The 16,119-nt window shown below is 43.5% G+C and overlaps 1 protein-coding gene across 1 annotated transcript in view; it reads left to right on the top strand.

Annotated features, from left to right (window-relative positions):
• LOC126188129 (glutamate receptor 1-like) overlaps positions 1-16,119 on the top strand; it is a 559,761-nt gene that overhangs the window by 470,582 nt on the left and 73,060 nt on the right. The window contains exons 9-10 of the mRNA XM_049929607.1: positions 7,451-7,558; positions 8,200-8,313. Coding sequence (XP_049785564.1) covers positions 7,451-7,558; positions 8,200-8,313 — 222 coding nt within the window. The remainder of the gene's footprint in view (positions 1-7,450; positions 7,559-8,199; positions 8,314-16,119) is intronic.

Below are 16,119 nucleotides of genomic sequence, written 5' to 3'. Positions count from 1 at the left end.
CATACAATATTACCCTTTTAATATCCTCACATACTTCCTCTGTCTCTTCCTCTTCAGCTTGCGACGTCGGAATGTATACCTGAACTATCGTTGTCAGTGTTGGTTTGCTGTCGGTTCTTATAAGAATTTTGTGCTGGTGTTGCTATTACCCTATACTCATTTGACAAGAAATCCTTGTCTTCCTTCCGTTTCACTTCACTGACGCCTATTATATCTAGAGTAAGCCTTTGCATTTCTCTTTTCGCATTTTCTAGCTTCCATATAACGTTCAAGCTTCTGACAATCGAACCCCCCCCCCCCCCCCCCCACACACACCGCCCGACTTGGTTACTATGTCTTTTTCTCATGGTCACCTGCCCCTTAGCAGTCCCCTCCCCAATATCCAAATTTGGACTGTTCCAGAATCTTTTGCCAATGGAAATAGCATCATGGAACTTTTTCAACTATCGGCGGCATGTCTGTAGATACACATTATGTGTTTTTAATGCAGTGGTTTCCGTTGCCTTCTGCATCCTCATGCCGTTGATCATTGCTGATTCTTTCGCCTTTAGGGGCATTTTTCCACCCGGAAGACAAGAGAGTACCCCGAACCTTTGTGCCTCCCTCCGCCCTTTTTGACAATTCCGTCGGCAGAACGACGGTGACTTCTTATGCCCGAAATCATCGGCCACGAATGCTCATTATTAATCGAAATTTTAAATTTTAACCGGTGGCGGATTTCGAACCCAGAACCGAGGACGTTTTGATTACATATTACAGAAGCTACCCCCATTTTTACATTTTGTTCGATATAGTTCGTTGCATTTGGTCTGGGCGGACGTCACAAGTCATCCGTTCAAGTTGATTCACTGACGCAGTTTTTGTATTACAGAGAGTACGCAGCCCTCTGACCGAACAGGACCCCTAGAGCACGTGTACGTTCTTAGAACACGGTGCTGTAATAAACAAGGAGGTGACAAAAGTCGTGGGATGCCTCTTAATATCATCTCAGACGTCCTATTTGCAGGTGTAGGGCAGTAACTGGACACGATATCGACTCAAAAAATCGTTGCCATACCTTGCAGAAATAGTGAGTTATGCTGCCCCTATAGCCGTCCATTACTGCAAAAGTATTGTCGGTGCACGAACTGACCTCTTCGTTATGTTCGATGGGATTCATGTTGGACGATTCTGGTGGTCAAATGATTCGCTCGAATTGCTACGGATGGTCTTCAAAATAATCATGATCCACTGTGGCCCGGTAAAGTGGGGCACTGTCATCCATAAAAATTCCAACGTAATTTGGGAACAGGAGGTCCATGAATGGCTGCAAACAGTCTCCGAGTAGCCGAAGGTAACCATTTCTAGCCGAATGATCGGTTTTGTTTAGCTGGAAGACCCAGTAAATTCCATGTAAACACAGCCAACACCCTCATGAAGTCACCATCAGCTTGTCCAGTGCCTTGTTGACGGCTTGGGTCCGTCGCTTCGTGAGGTCTGCGCCCCACTCGAGCTCTACCATCAGCTTCTACCAAATGATTATCTGACCAGTCCATAGTGCATGAGGTGCTGCTCGAATATTATACCGGTCTCTCTATTTCCCCACGGACAGTCATTGTGTTAGCTACATTACTGGCCATTAAAATTGCTACACCACGAAGATGACGTGCTGCAGACATGAAATGTAACCTACAGGAAGAAGATGTGATATGCAAATGATTAGCTTTTCAGAGCTTTCACACGAGGTTGGCGCCGGTGGCGACACCTACAACGTGCTGACACGAGGAAAGTTTCCAACCGATTTCTCATACACAAACAGCAGTTGACCGGCTTTGCCTGGTGAAACGTTGTTGTGATGCTTCGTGTAAGGATGAGAAATGCGTACCATCATGTTTCCGACTGTGATGAAGGTCGGATTGTAGGCTATCGCGATTGCGGTTTATCGTATCGCGCATTGTTGCTTGCGTTGGTCGAGATCCAATGACTGTTAGCAGAATATGGAATCGGTGGCTTCAGGAGGGTAATACGGAACGCCGTACTGGATCCCAACGGCTTCGTATTACTAACAGTCGAGATGACAGGCATCTTATCCGCATGGCTGTAACAGATCGTGCAGCCAAGTCTCGATCCGTGAGTCAACAGATGGGGACGTTTGCAAGACAACAACCATCTGCACGAACAGTTCGACGACGTTTTCAGCAGTATGGACTATCAGCTCGGAGACCATGGCTGCGGTTACCCTTGACAGTGCATCACAGACAGGAGCGCCTGCGATGGTGTACTCAACGACGAACCTGGGTGCACGAATGGCAAAACGTCATTTTTTCGGATCAATCCACGTTCTGATTACAGCATCATGATGGTCGCATCCGTGTTTGGCGACATCACGGTGAACGCACATTGGAAGGGTGTATTCGTCATCGCCATACTGGCGTATTGCCCTGCGTGATGGTATGGGGTGCCATTGGTTACACGTCTCGGTCACCTCTTGTTCGCATTGACGGCACTTTAAACAGTGGACGTAACATTTAAGATGTGTTACGACCCGTGGATCTACGCTTCATTCGATCCCTGCAAAACCCTACATTTAAGCTGGATAATGCACGACCGCATGTTGCAGATTCTGTATGGGCCCTCCTGGATACAGAAAATGTTCGACTGCTGCCCTGGCCAGCACATTCTACAGATGTCTCATCAATTGAAAACGTCTGGTCAACGGTGGCCGAGCAACTGGCTCGTCACAATACGCCAGTCACTACTCTTGATGAACTGTGGTTTCGTGTTCAAGCTGCATAGGTAGCTGTACCTGCACATGCCATCCAAGCTCTGTTTGACTCAATGTCCGGGAGTATCAAGGCCGTTATTACGGCCAGAGGTGGTTGTTCTGGGTAGTGATTTCTCAGGATCTATGCACCCAAATTGCGTGAAAATGTAATCACATGTCAGTTCTAGTATAATATATTTGTCCAATGAATACCCGTTTATCATCTGCATTTCTTCTTGGTGTAGCAATTTTAATGGCCAGTAGTGTACTTTTAGTCACAGGCGGTAACGTGGAGGCGAGAGTGTCCTTGTGACTGAATAGAAGACCGTGTATCTGGTAGTGAGCAGGACTCATACCTATTCAAGGAAACCATTCCAATAAAAACCGATCCTACATGAGAGTCCATAATATTAAGTATCTGGGAGTGCACTTTACAGCGGATGAATCGTGTGAGGCAGAAATCAAAGCAAGGATCCAAATGTAAATCTGTCGTACTTCAGCCTGAGTTCTACAGCCACACAAAACGTTAATCAAATCCATAGAGCTATATATAAGGATTTTTTTTTTTGGTCATCAGTCTACTGACTGGTTTGATGCGGCCCGCCACGAATTCCTTTCCTGTGCTAACCTCTCCATCTCAGAGTAGCACTTGCAACCTACGTCCTCAATTATTTGCTTGACGTATTCCAATCTCTGTCTTCCTCTATAGTTTTTGCCCTCTACCGCTCCCTCTAGTACCATGGAAGTCATTACCTCATGTCTTAGCAGATGTCCTATCATCCTGTCCCGTCTCCTTATCAGTGTTTTCCACGTATTCCTTTCCTCTCCGATTCTGCGTAGAACCTCCTCATTCCTTACCTTATCAGTCCACCTAATTTTCAACATTCGTCTGTAGCACCACATCTCAAATGCTTCGATTCTCTTCTGTTCCGGTTTTCCCACAGTCCATGTTTCACTACCGTACAATGCTGTACTCCAGACGTACATCCTCAGAAATTTCTTCCTCAAATTAAGGGCGGTATTTGATATTAGTAGACTTCTATTCTTAATACGAGCACTTCGTTCTTGATCGTCCACTCTTATAATTCCCTCTTGGTTGTTGTACATATTGTATATGACCCGTCTCTCCCTATAGCTTACCCCTACTTTTTTCAGAATCTCGAACAGCTTGCACTATTTTATATTGTCGAACGCTTTTTCGAGGTCGACAAATCCTATGAAAGTGTCTTGATTTTTCTTTAGCCTTGCTTCCATTATTAGCCGTAACGTCAGAATTGCCTCTCTCGTCCCTTTACTTTTCCTAAAGCCAAACTGATAGTCACCTAGCGCATTCTCAATTTTCTTTTCCATTCTTCTGTATATTATTCTTGTAAGCAGCTTCGATGCATGAGCTGTTAAGCAGATTGTGCGATAATTCTCGCACTTGTCAACTCTTGCCGTCTTCGGAATTGTGTGGATGATGCTTTTCCGAAAGTCAGATGGTATATCGCTAGACTCATATATTCTACACACCAACGTGAATAGTCGTTTTGTTGCCACTTCCCCCAATGATTTTAGAAATTCTGATGGAATGTTATCTATCCCTTCTGCCTTATTTGACCGTAAGTCCTCCAAAGCTCTTTTAAATTCCGATTCTAATACTGGATCCCTATCTCTTCTAAATCGATTCCTGTTTCTTCTTCTGTCACATCAGACAAATCTTCACCCTCATAGAGGCTTTCAATGTGTTCTTTCCACCTATCTGCTCTCTCCTCTGCATTTAACAGTGGAATTCCCGTTGCAATCTTAATGTTACCACCGTTGCTTTTAATGTCACCAAAGGTTGTTCTGACTTTCCTGTATCCTGAGTCTGTCCTTCCGACAATCGTATCTTTTTCGATATCTTTACATTTCTCCTGCAGCCATTTCGTCTTAGCTTCCCTGCACTTCCTATTTATTTCATTCCTCAGCGACTTGTATTTCTGTATTCCTGATTTTCCCGGAACATGTTTGTACTTCCTCCTTTCATAAACCAACTGAAGTATTCCTTCTGTTACCCATGGTTTCTTCGCAGCTACCTTCTTTGTACCTATGTTTTCCTTCCCAACTTCTGTGATGGCCCTTTTTAGAGATGTCCATTCCTCTTCAACTGTACTGCCTACTGCGCTATTCCTTATTGCTGTATCTATAGCGTTAGAGAACTTCAAACGTATCTCGTCATTCCTTAGTACTTCCGTATCCCACTCCTTTGCGTATCGATTATTCCTGACTAATGTCTTGAACTTCAGCCTACTCTTCATAACTACTGCTCCTGGGTACGCCTTACAGTCCAGTATCTGATTTCGGAATCTCTGTCTGACCATGATGTAACCTAATTGAACCACTCAGTAGACTGATGACAAAAAAAAAAAAAAAAGAAAGAGCTATATGTCTACGATACTTGGAGTGTCCCAGAAGAAGTCTGAGACGTGTGTGGCTCGCTTTCTTGCCGTTCATAACATGGCGTCTTGTAATAGCGGTAGTGACATCTCGTTTCTTTCTTGTGGTAATGGCGCCACTGAGTTTGCTAGTATTAAACTTCCTGGCAGATTAAAACTGTGTGCCCGACCGAGACTCGAACTCGGGACCTTTGCCTTTCGCGGGCAAGTGCTCTACCAACTGAGCCACCGAAGCACGACTCACGCCCGGTACTCACAGCTTTACTTCTGCCAGTACCTCGTCTCCTACCTTCCAAACTTTACAGAAGCTCTCCTGCGAACCTGTCCGCGAGTTGCAGCAGCAGCGGTTATCGATAGCCAGTACTTTGGTACGACAGCTTGTATTTCCGGGTCGTCGTGTGTGTCAGGCAGTTCGGCTTCTGATGGAGCAGCGAGGAGGTCCGTAGCATGTGGGCAGGTCGGGACCGCTGGCGGAGTGCAGGCACTGTCGGATCGAGGGACTGTAGCCGACGATCGAATCCAGGACGTTTGAAGTTGAGTGAACCTTACCCAGTAGTGAGACCTCCACTGTTAGGCTCTCGCTGTTGTTTGCGTGTTGCTGCTCCCAGGGTCGGTGAGACCTACTGCAGCAAGTGGAGTCTGTCAGGTTGGCGGATGCTGTTAGCCGCCTTCTACTGCTTGATATTAGTTTCAATTTAATATTATTATTGGTGAAGTGTAACCAACGGTATCTTACTGCCTAGTGGCCACTAACGCCCCACTTACCTGCCCTGGAGGTTAGCGTAATTTGCGACAGTGTACTTTTCCTCGTCTTGCCGATGCTGTCCGGCATGGGGTGTAATTTGAGAGCTTCCTTGATTGGGAAATTGATAATTGTTTTCCTTGTCTACCTTAGTTATAGTGGTTCCTTCTGCCTTTTGATGTTTTTAACACTGGATTCTCGAGGCGCAGTGCTGTCTATCGTTTCGCTCTCGCCTGAAGTATTCCATCGTTGTACTGGTTATCTGGCGTTAGGTGGATTTGCTAAGAAGGTTGATCGGCGTTTAAACCGTCTCTAGTTTGAGTTGCCCTCCTTAGGTGAATATTACTCTTGGCTACCAGTCTCACCACTTACACAGCTGTAGTCACCTTCCTCAAGTCGATCCAGGGAGCACTGTCTGTGGATCACTCCGTCTTACTTGGTCAAGTTGTCATAATTGTTTAAAATTGACCTTAATGTTTTAACGTGTAACTGTCTTCCTCACTTGTAATTCAGGCCTTCAGCTGTTGAGTATTCTGAAGTTGCTTGTGGCCGTCAGCCGACTAATAATTTAGAATTCTTTCTTAGTAAGGCCTTCAGCTGTCATTGTTTTAAAATCTTTTGAATTGATTGTTGAAAATTATTTCCTGGAATAAAGCGTATGTGTTTACTGTAGCTAACAATAACTGATTACGGCACGATCCACAACCGTTGCCTTATCCTGCCTCTCCCTGACTACCAGACCACAAATTCTCAAATAATCCTCCGTTTCCGAGCGGAAAGTCTTAAGGAAGATCTATGGTCCGGTACAGATGACGCCACAGTGAAATTGAGGATCAAACGTAACTGTGAGCCGGGTGAAATTTACTATAGGCCAAATATTGTAGGCGTGATGAGAACCACACCGCTTGTATGGGTTGGACTTGTCGCTCGGACCAACAAATACAGGTGGAACTTTGAATTCCATGAAGTTTACTCCCTGCAGAAGAAAGTCACTAGACAGACCAAAGCTGAAGTGAAGAGATGGAACCCATGACTTGCTGCAGATTGGCGCGGAGGGTGATTGGCGAAAGCGAGAAAGAAAAAGGAGCCAGTGGAAAGAGGTCTGTATAGCAGTGAGGTCCTCTCAGCGTAATCGCGAAGTGAAGCAAGTTTACGTCGGTGTCACAAAAATTTTGCCCAAGTGAATCGCACTACTAGAAGGAAACGAAAGGGCTACTGAAATCAGAAGAGCTACGCTATATAATTGCTAAATACATTCTGGGCTGATGATGGTATATCAAAACAATGAACGCCACAGCAGTTGCGGATGAAGGATTTAAGCCTATATTAGCTTTATTTTTGTGTTCGGGCTTATATTCTAGAGGAAATACAAAGCCAGTAAGTCAGCCTTCATCCTAACGGGTATATAAAAACATGGTGAAACCACGCAAAAAATTTACTACAAGTAGTTATATTAGAATGTCACTACCTCTTACCCACTGTAGAAATGAAATTATTTTATCACTAATTACATACTCTCAGAAAAAATCGATGTTGTCGTATTCGCAGGTGGAGCTGGAGGGTCTGACTGGTGAAGTGCGGTTTAACGACGACGGTCGTCGCCGTAACTACACGTTACAAGTAGTCGAAATGACAGTCAACAGCGCAATCGCTAAGGTGAGTAAGATAAAATGCGATTGGCCTGTAAGATTCTTATCCCAAGTTGAAGCATGGCTTACAGTGCGTATTCTAGCGCTTGTACTATAGAAGGAGCCAAAACGCCGTGTACGTACTTAAGAATTCTTTCAAAACTTTACGAAAATCACGTTGTTGATTCTGACATTCCCAAAAATTGAAAAATCGTTCATGATACATGTTAGATCTTTTGTCGCCTTGTGTATTTGGATCATAGACAACTCTTCTGAATCAAATACGAAATTAGACACTCTTTTGAATGGTATACTAGGACGAAGAAATGAAAATATTCGAAGAATTCAGAAAGGAAACGATCGAATTATAAAAATTTGAAATAACAGGATTGGAGAAGTCGCTTCTGACACAATAATCTCATTAAGAAAATTTAATTTCATTGAGTTCCTTAAGACAGGGCATTTGCAGAGGGATGAAAATGGAGACGTAGTCAACGCTTTAACCAGATTATTAAACTGAAAGTTGTAAAGACTTCTACTGAAGGACGTCTCTAGCTCACGGAGGACTATAATTAACAATTTTCAAAGAATAGTGTTTCTTGTTGTAACCATCGATTTTTGGTTTACTTTCTCACTCCACTTACCTGTGAAATTGGTATTATATTTCAGGTAGCTGAATGGTCCGACGAACTGGGTCTGACTCCTGTAGCTGCCAAGTACATGAGGCTCAGGACGAGTGCGGATAGCAAGAAGAACAAGACGTACATCGTAACCACCATAGTGGTGAGTATTTCAACATCACAAACACGCCCAATGCACTTTTGACTGTAACGAGAGGCTTTTAATAAATAATGCACACACATTTTTTTCACGGCCAATTTCGGTTGAAAAAAATGCAGAATTTGTTGCGGAAAATTGTGGAATATTCCCGTTTCAGTCCCTATAGTTTCATGAGGTTCTGATAGGCGGCGGCACTATACGTAGCCTTCAAAATGGCTTCTGTAACGGAGGTACATCCCAAGCAGAAAGCTTTCATTGAGTTTCTTTGGCCGAAAACAAGAGCATCGCACATGTTCATAGGCGGTTGTAGAATGTCAACAGAGACCTGGCAGTGAACAAAATGACAGTGAGTGGTTAGGCGAGATGTGTGTCATCATCACAAATCAGACGCGCTGGCCTGTCCATTCCCCCGTATACCGGTCGGCCTCACACAGCTGTGACTCCTGAAATAATGGAACGTGTGGACACTTTCATTCGAGATGATGGACGGATCACAATCGAACACTCGTCCACCAGCGCCCCGCTGGGTACCCCGCCGCCTAATGGAAGACCCTATAGGGCAACCAAGGATTATATGCGCGGAATGCATTGCGCGCTATGAGGCTGATCCTGACATCGTCATAGGCTAGGAAACATCGGTTCGTCAATTCGATCCGAAAACAAACGCCAACGCTCTCGGTCGTTAAATGGAGGGCCATCGGCCAGTGCGTTGTCCGTAGTGAGAGATAACACCTGAAATCTTTTGTTCCTGGGACTGACACTGTGGATCACGAAATATTGAATTCCCTAATGATTTCCTATATTTAAAATAATAGAAAAGCCACGATCGCTTTAATCGTTTATTAGATGACCGGTTTCAGCACTCTGAAGGTGCCATCATTAAATCTGAAACGTGGATTAACATTTATGAAACCATATAGACACCGTGGCACATGAGGCAGACCGTCTTATAAAATCACTGTCACAACCAATAAAAAATGATTGCATCAGACGGTCTACCTCATGTGCCATGATGTCCATATGGTTTCATAAATGTTAATCCACGTTTCAGATCTGATGATGGCACCTTCAGAGTGCTGAAACCGGTCATCTAATAAACGATTGAAACGATCGTGGCTTTTCAGTTATTTTAAAAACAGAGTGATCGGCCCACGACACACCATGTGTTCACTGCAAGATTTCCTATATGGTATGTCTCGTGCGTCTAGCTCCAACTACCATAGCGCGGTTAAAGTCTGTTAATTCCCGTCGTAGCGCCATAACCACGACGGAAACGTTTACGCACAGAATCACCTGAGTAGTGTACAGAGCGTTAAGTGGAAGGGCTGGGGATGAGGAATTAGGCGTAATACAACAGTTCTAAGCATAATTGTATTGTAACTAACCATCCACTAAAATCCACTTATACTCTTAAAACCAAACTTTTAAAAACAACATGAAATAATTGATTTAAAACAAGATGTCAAAAAACTTTACAATGTAATGTTTAATTTAATTTAATTTGGTACCTTGGCAAAGAAAACTTTACAACTAGAAATGAATATAACACATGCGCTCATACTATCACAATTACTGCAGTTCCTCATTAGTCTATCTTTGCTCAATTCAAACAGTTACAAAAGACAAACAACTATCAGAATTTGTCCCTGGAAGAGACACGAAAATAACCATCTGAATATAGTACATATGAGTAACATGATAAGTTTTCGGACTCCCCTTCCTGCAGAGTTCTCTCACAAGGGGACCTTCCATACTGTAAATCACGGATTTTGATGCGCTTCAAATATGTTGTAGAGGCACTTACCCTGAGTGCCAGGTATCCGGTTTTTTAGCGACGGGCCTCGGTTTTTGAGAAAATTGATTTTGAAGTTCATTATGCGCTTCGTATACCGTAACATTGCATTCTGAGCAAGTGAGAGTAGCGCAATGGTAAAGTTTTACGGCTAACGCGCTGGAGATACCGTGTTCGAATCCTGTTGTAAGTATGTTTTTTTTATTTGATCCTAACGTTCAAAGACGAGTAGACGAATTAACTGGGATATACAGAAATGTAGTCGTGTCCTGCACGAAATACGGGAAGTTCACGATACTGGTCTACGAAGAATTTTTGCGTTCTGTAATTATTCCCTACGTGGGACAGAAAAAAATGTTTGTACATTATCGATACGTGGGGAGAGCAAACCGATTTAACTTTATACGATATTTACTGATGAAAGCAAAGCGAGCACCTGCACCCTGAATGAAGGTTTCCCACCAAAGTGCACTCCTTATTGCCAACCCTGCGATGTTCATTTTTACTAACAGGTGAAAATCTTCACGAAAATTATTCAGAATGCTCCCGACTTGATGAAAGACAATAGAGAGATCGCTTCTACCGAAGATTCGATAAAAGTACGTACGCTAACGCTACATCAATTCAGCGCACCTAATTTTGAAAGCATGATTAGATACGCATGGTTCTCATCGAATATAGCGGATGAAAGAGAAAACTTTTTGAATGCAAAACAATTGTGTATCCCGGTATCGCTCATGAAGAAACCGTGCGCCTGCAAGACGGTTGCTTTCGTAAAATGCTCGTGGTGCAGCGAAAATATGTGCTTTGTTTGTTTCTATGGTAAGTATCACATCAGGCAGTGTGGACAATGAAAAATAAGATTTTGTAATATTGAGAGGGACCCACATGCCTTGCTCATACTGTGGCATCAAGCAGTCACGCCTGCAAGATGAGTGGTCTGCCATGCGAGTGGGCTCATTCTTATTTATCGAGTAACATGAACTCTACTACTCACAATTAAGTTACAAGTTATTCTCCTGTTTGAATATTACGCAACGGAAACGCACATCTGCCTATTAGCAATTTACAGTACTCTGACTGTTCGCTACGCACTGGCAATACCACATTTTCGTTCTTATTCAACGGCTTTGATCAACACGTGGCCATCGCACTGCATATGAATGGCGCACACATTATAAATTCTGGGTATCACGGCAACACACTATTCGAAGGAAAAGGCCACCAATCTTTTTCTTTTCACTATCTTATTTATTCCGATAAATTCTATAACCTAAACACACAAATTCTACAACCAACAATAATAACACATGAGAAATTCCGCCCAGTGGGGCATTGCTTTACATTGGTTATTCTCTATCTTATGGTCTGGTAATTATTTAACGCTACAGTGCCTTTTCCGGATAGGATGGTGGATCTTTTGCTATATCTCACACTTCGACTCTCACAACCATCATCACGAAACTTTCCTCCAGACCGAGCGGTACAAAAGGAACATGCGTAACCCACTACCTCTGAAACTACCTTGCTACTCTCCCATCCAAACCACACATACTTAAATTACATGACATACACCACACTGCAACATGGAATACAACACAAGGAATAGTCACAACATTATAGTCACAACATTGTCACTTTCAGCTTTCCCACTTCACTTAGTATTTATCCCAGTTTCACACTACACTGCCTCACTTCGTAATTTTTCTTTCCTACTATGAACTCGGGAGGATATGTACACGTCTTCCTGTGCAATGCAAGCCAAGTGGCGTTGCTGGATAGACGGCTGACTCACCTTGCTTCTCTCTCAGAGTATTATAGTTTGAATCAAGCGTCACACGGAAACATAACACGCTAAGTAATATTGAGAACATATTCATCACACACGCGAGTCCTCAACTGATACCATGGACGAGTACTTCTCATTATCCTTTGTCTCATACACAGATTGAGACTCACACAGTACTCACCACGTGGAAGTACTCGTCTCTAATTTCAAGTCCTGCACACGCCATTTCTTAAATATTTACAACTTATAGTATAGTAATTCAGCTTAACTTAAGCACTCGGAAGTATTTCAACTTATTGCTACACGTGGTTTCATTGTGACCGTTGGTCACTTTCGAAGATTACTACGATCCCCTTAATATTACCTGCCTGACATTTAATTCTCCCCACAAAAGTTCCTGAAATAGAGAAATTATTATTCCAAACTACTCTTAAGTATTTCACATTCATACCATGTCTCCACTCTTTTCCCTTTCGGAGCACACCTAAGACAGGTCTTACCAACGCTAGATCCAGCGGCAGAGTGCTGAAACATGGCCGTTCTTCAGGTCCTCTCGCACCTCTGCCGAAGTGGGGGAGCACCTTGCTACCGTATTGGTCAGCCACATTTCAGGCGCTCAAAGCTCCGGTAAATTTCATCTCTTTGGTTCCATCAAAGGTGGCCAAAGGATCGTCTCAAAGATGATCATATATTCACATTCACTATCTGCGGTTAGCAGACGACCATACATTCATTCATTTGACAGATTTCACCAAACTGGATGTAGGGATTTATTTTGTGGGAGTACACATGTGATCAATGAAATAAATAAATTGTCATTCTTTCCCACAGTGGTGTCCGGCTTCGCTGTATTAATTGAAATTGAGTTATTATTAGAAAAAATTTGTTGTTCTGACAAGAATAATGAAGAATGTTGTACCTATTTTCAATGTCGGGCGGTACTGTCCCTTTCAGTATTGTGAGACAGAAAAAATTTATAATGAATATGTTTTCATAATTTCGCACACCTTACACTGTTTGTTGATATTCCTTGAAATAAAATTCAAAAATGCGTTCGATTTTTTTTTTTTAAAAGTAAAGGACACGAGCAGGATTCGAACACTTTACATCCAGCGCGGTAGCCGTCTACCTTTACCGCTACGCTACGCTGACTTGTTCGAAATGTATGTATTGTTACGGATATAGAAAGCACGCAATGAACTTCGAAATCGATTTTCGCAAAAAAACCAAGGCCCGTCGCTAAAAAACCGGATAGCCAGGTACTCAGGGTAAATGCCTCTAAAACATATTTGAAACGCATCAAAGTCCGTGGTTAACAGTACGGAGGGTCCCCTTGTTAGTTAAATATACGCCACAGCTGACCCACATAGAACATGCCCGGTATTCAGACCCCTGGGTGACGACCGTTCCAATCACCACAGCTCACTTTAACTCAAAAAGGTTAACGACCGATATTATCCACGGTGTCACCGATCCGGCGAAAGGCATCTTTTGTCCCGATCACGTCGTGTAGCAGGTTGACGCAGTCAGTCTCGCTGCCTGGTTGCTACCGTCCTCCTCGTATGGTCCTCATGGCAGTCGGCAGAGGGCGCCACCTGAGTGTCGCCGGTGGCGCCACACTGTAGTACCGACGCGGGAAAGTTGCGAGCGACATTCAGAGGCGTCGGACATGTGGCGATGATACCTTCGGCACAGTACACATGTATTCCCCTTTTCTACCCCGTGTACGCTATACTAGCGACATCTGCATGTGTATATATCACTATCCCACGACTTTTTTCACCTCAAACTGTATTTTCCTTACCATATCACGTATCTGCAACACCCCCCTAGTGGCATTCAGTTCTGTGATGAGTAGTCACAATGTTTTGCCTCATCGCTGTAGCTCACTGTTTACAGAATTGTATGAGCTTCAAAAACCAACTCCAACAGACCTAATGCAATGACCCAAAAAATCCACCCATTGATTGTAATAGGTTTCAAAATAAAAAAATGGTTCAAATGGCTCTGAGCACTATGGGACTTAACTTCTGAGGTCATCAGTCCCCTAGAATGTAGAACTACTTAAACCTAACTAACATAAGGACAGCACACACATCCATGCCCGAGGCAGGATTCGAACCTGCGATCGTAGTGGTCGCTCGGATCCAGACTGTAGCGCCTAGAACCGCACGGCCACTCCGGCCGGCAGGTTTCAAAATCATCCGAATTAATTTTGTGCAGTGCCTTCACTGGTACTTTGGTTCATCTGCTCCGTATCCTGGAAACGCTTCCGTTTTAAGATTTTCATTTGTAGGTATCAGGAAAATGTCACAAGGGACCGGACCCACCGAACTGAGTAGGTACGAAACAAGTCATATTGTTGATAGCCAAAATCCTCCTCCTATTCAATGCTGCTTGACACGCGTCGTCCTGATGCCATTATGAGGACAGTTCGCCCTGGAGAAGGCTGTTGAAGACAGTAAATCTCGTTGACTGTGCCAGTCTAAGCAGCAAATTAATGATGTTCTTTGATGTTCCGGGAATGCTGTTGCTCGTCGTTCACTATCATTCGTCGAAGAAATCAACTACCCACGACGTACCATGTATTAGTGAGCTGCTAGTATTTCACAGTTTCGACGAGATTGTTACTGCGAGACCGACCACTCCGCCGATGGCCAAGGCACTCGACCGCAGAACTGCGAGTCTCAGCTCTCTTGTTATAGCTGTTTGCCACTGCCGTCGGTCTGTTGTGTCGTATTCACTTAGAGCAAATTGTGGAAGTCAATGGATGCACTGGCCAGCTGACAGCTGCTGTCCCGGATACTTAGAACCACAGCCACGCGTATCACCACAATCTCCAGACGGCGTTCCTGCAGCCAAAGCTGTTGTTTCGTCATGGTCCATTTGACCTCCGGTGATGTACAGTGCTACGCAATTGCTGTGTTAGTAGGGTACAGAAGGAGTGCAACATTGATATTCTACGCAACGCTCATCCACGGAGCCTTAGTTTTAATCAACGAAGTCATACCACAACCGTAGGTCATTTTAAGGACTCCAATGTTCCGCAACAGTAGATGATTCATCAGAGATGTAAGAAGTCTTAGACTGTGAACGGAAAAAAGGCTTCTTGAAATTCCCGGAGGATTCTGGATATCTTGCTTAAGAAGTTGCCAAAACACGGAAGAAAAGCTAGCTGTGAATCATGCTGGTGCACTATGCTACTTATTCCATTGCTGGCCTTTTCGCTGATAGTCCTTGTTAATCTGGCAGGCACGAAATCGATTTAAGCTGAAACGTGTTCTTAGACGGGCAAGTTGTCTACGAAAACTGTGAGTAATTTGTATACCAACAAGCATGAGACAGTGATAGTTTAAGATAAGTGCGCGCGAACTGAATAACCCTCTAAACTGACTGTCCAAGAATGGCAAACTGTCTTTTCTGTTTCCATTGTGATTTGGATACTATCGTGAATGGAGTTTAGATGTTACAAAAACTCCACTATTTTGTCCTTTTCATGGTGCCACACTATGAAAGCATCATTAACATCACTCCTGAAAAACATTTGGTCTGAGGGCGTTTCCAGGGTTCCAGCCTAAAAATTCGCGATAAGAAATTTGGTCCTACAATGAGAAACTAGATGTCTTCTACAGGTCTTCAACAGATGACTAGCAGGTGTATACTTGAAATATCTTTCATAATAACGAGTGGCGACGTTACAATCCCGGAACATCATCGGGTATTCAGTGCGCTGAGAAAACAACTTGGTTTATGAATTCATGAGTGACAATTCCTATAAACCCATAATGACTTCGAATACATGCGTGTATTCCCCTCTTCAGTCGCAGTGATGAAGCAAGATTCTGGCTCAAATGCAGCTTGTTTTCTGGATTATTTCAGTGTTAGGATTGCATCTTGCTACCCGTAACGATTTTTCATTAAAAGACAGAACCAGTTGTCTACTTTACTTTCAATTCTTAGCAGACATACGCACCTACAGCTCCCTGTTTATCGAAAAACACGTGTTACAGTAATGTTGATGCTTCATCCTCGTAGTTAATGGACGTTGCGCCCACACTTCTTGCCCCAGAGGTAAGCCATCACTTTTAAAATTAGAAAACCATCTAGAAACCACAGGTAAAGCCATACATGGATGACCGCTTATTCCCGGTATTTATTAACTAATTAAAAATGACCCTCATGTCTATTCTTCCGTTGTGAGAGACATTGAAAACCATACAGTGAATGC

The sequence above is a fragment of the Schistocerca cancellata genome, chromosome 5 (genome assembly GCF_023864275.1).
Source record: "Schistocerca cancellata isolate TAMUIC-IGC-003103 chromosome 5, iqSchCanc2.1, whole genome shotgun sequence".
Lineage (NCBI taxonomy): Eukaryota > Metazoa > Arthropoda > Insecta > Orthoptera > Acrididae > Schistocerca > Schistocerca cancellata.
The sequence above is the reverse complement of the archived record's forward strand: the minus strand, read 5'-3'. Positions and strand labels throughout refer to the sequence as shown.